At 40.5% G+C, this 2,314-nt stretch overlaps 1 protein-coding gene across 1 annotated transcript in view; it reads right to left on the reverse strand.

Annotated features, from left to right (window-relative positions):
- The window catches only part of LOC109390099 (laminin subunit alpha-3-like), a 149,795-nt gene that overhangs the window by 7,786 nt on the left and 139,695 nt on the right, over positions 1–2,314 (reverse strand). Inside the window, exon 18 of the mRNA XM_019656146.1 lies at positions 245–343. Within this exon, the coding sequence (XP_019511691.1) occupies positions 245–343 (99 nt within the window). The remainder of the gene's footprint in view (positions 1–244; positions 344–2,314) is intronic.

A 2,314-nucleotide genomic window follows, 5' to 3' on the forward strand; every position in this document is an offset into this window, starting at 1 on the left:
GGTGAGATACAGTTAAGTCCACTGGAGAGAAGAAAAGAGAAACCATTTGGGGCTGGGATGGTCAGGGGCAGAGGCTCCTTAGGAGGTGCTACATGCTCTAATCTTCTCTTTTAGATTCTACAAAAATATTGAAAATGACTTAATCCAAACATTTTTTAGGCCCCTAATCAAGATGTCCTAAAATTGGATCAGCACCAACTGCAACTGTCACTTCCTGCTACTTGGGCTGTGTTCTGATACCTACAGTGAGCTGCACATCTGGCATCTTTTCCAGAAGAACCATATCACCAGGTAGGCCAAAGGACTTGATTTGGTAGGTGAGGTAGCCACCATATGAGGAAACCTAAAATTGAAAGAATAGGATCAATAGCACAAACATTAAACGAGACTGTGGCACCATTAACCTGTATAAAAAGTACATAGGCACATAGATCTGGAAAGATACACAATCAGCCCGTTAACAGCGGTCATGCTTAGAGAGTAGAATTGAAGATGGTATTTTAAACTTCTACATTATACCATTTTATATCAATTAAAATGTTTAACATGAATATGATTGAGTTTTACAAACAAAAGTTACTTCTAGTAAAAAGAAAAATAGTCACTCAGAAACAAATAGGATCCTAAACCAAAATGTTTATTTAGTCCATAGCTATTCTAAGAAATCTAGGCCACTGGTTTCTCCTAACTGAGAGAATTGGTTAGTATCTATCCATTACAAAATGAACCTCTAAAAATAAAACTTCCAAAAAACTTCTCCTGAGAGCAGATGGTGCATATTTCCTAAGTGATTATGCATTCTCCTGGGTATATAAGCCATGTCTGACTACTCCATTAGGTGCATGGACCCTCTCCTCTCTCAGAGCTATGATATGGGTAGCATGATGGTGGTAGAGACATAGAGGTGAACGGTCATCGTTTTCTGACAGCAGCTCCACCTCTGGTCCTGATACCTCCCACCCTTTAAAGTAAAAACCAACTGAGAGGGAAGGAGTGACTAAGGGATGGAAATCAGAGGCAATATCCCCTCAGAGCAGGCAGGACAAAATGCCCCTACTGGAGAACGCAAAGCACTTGCAGCGGGGAAGAAAGAACAGCATTTCTGGGTTCCCAATCCACTGAAATTTTGCCCTAGACTCTATAACCTGACAATGCTTCACTAAGCTTTGATCTTAGCATCTGAAATTATTCCAAGGCAACATCTTGAATCATCTTATTGAATACAGCTGACCCTTGAACAATGTGGGGATTACGGAAGCCGACCCCCCACCCCCAGTCCCTTGTGCAGTTGAAAATGTTTGCCTCCCCAAAATCTTAACTACTTAAGCCTACTGTTGACCAGAAGCCTTACCAATTACACAGATACTTGATTAGCATATAATGTACATATTTTGTATGTTATACGTATTACTGTAAGCTAGAGAAAAGAAAATCATAAGAAAGAGAAAATACATTTATAGTATTGTGTCTAGTTCTCAGTACTGTAAGTTTACATCATCTGTTTACAAAATGAAAAACAAAATCCACATATAAGTGGACCACCACAGTTCAAGCCTGTGTTGTTCAAGAGTCGACTATATTGTCTTTCTGATGGGATAATGTAATTTTAAATGTATGTCCACATATTCTTTGATACTCCTGTTTTTATGAGGTGGGGCGTAATTCCTCTCCCCTTAAGTGTGGGATGGACTTAATGACTAGCTTTTAATGAATAGAATATGGCAGAAGTGAGGAGATCTCATTTCTGAAATCAGGTTATTAAAAAAACTATGGCTTCTGTTTGAATCTCCCAGTCTCTCTCTACATCCCCGACCCCCCCCCATACTTCTACCTCTATCTATCTCTCAGTTGCTTTAGGGGAAGCCAGCTGCCAGGTTATGAGGACCCTCGGGCAGCCTGTGGAGAGAGAGCTTCATGTGGTGAGAAAGTAAGACCTCCAATCAATGGGCAGCAAGGAACAGAGACCTGCTGACAGCCATGTGAGTGAGTTTGGAAGTGGAATTTCCAGTCCCAAATGACCAAAGCCCTGGCTGACATCTTGACTACAACCTCATGAGAGACCCTGAGCCATCCTCTCCTGGATTCCTGATCCACAGAAATTGTTCAAGATAATAATTGCTGCTTTGAAGCCTCAAAGTTTTGTGGTAATCTGTTATACAGTAATAGCTAACCAGTACACGTTTCTAATATTGGAATATTGGAGGTGAAGAATATTATGTGAGGGAGAAGTGGGTTATGTGAAAGAAGCAACATTCCCCATATTCAAAAAGTCAAAACCCATAGTCCTTCAATCAGGAGACAGAATTAGAGGCCA

This window comes from Hipposideros armiger, unplaced genomic scaffold (assembly GCF_001890085.2).
Source record: "Hipposideros armiger isolate ML-2016 unplaced genomic scaffold, ASM189008v1 scaffold_255, whole genome shotgun sequence".
Taxonomy (NCBI): domain Eukaryota; kingdom Metazoa; phylum Chordata; class Mammalia; order Chiroptera; family Hipposideridae; genus Hipposideros; species Hipposideros armiger.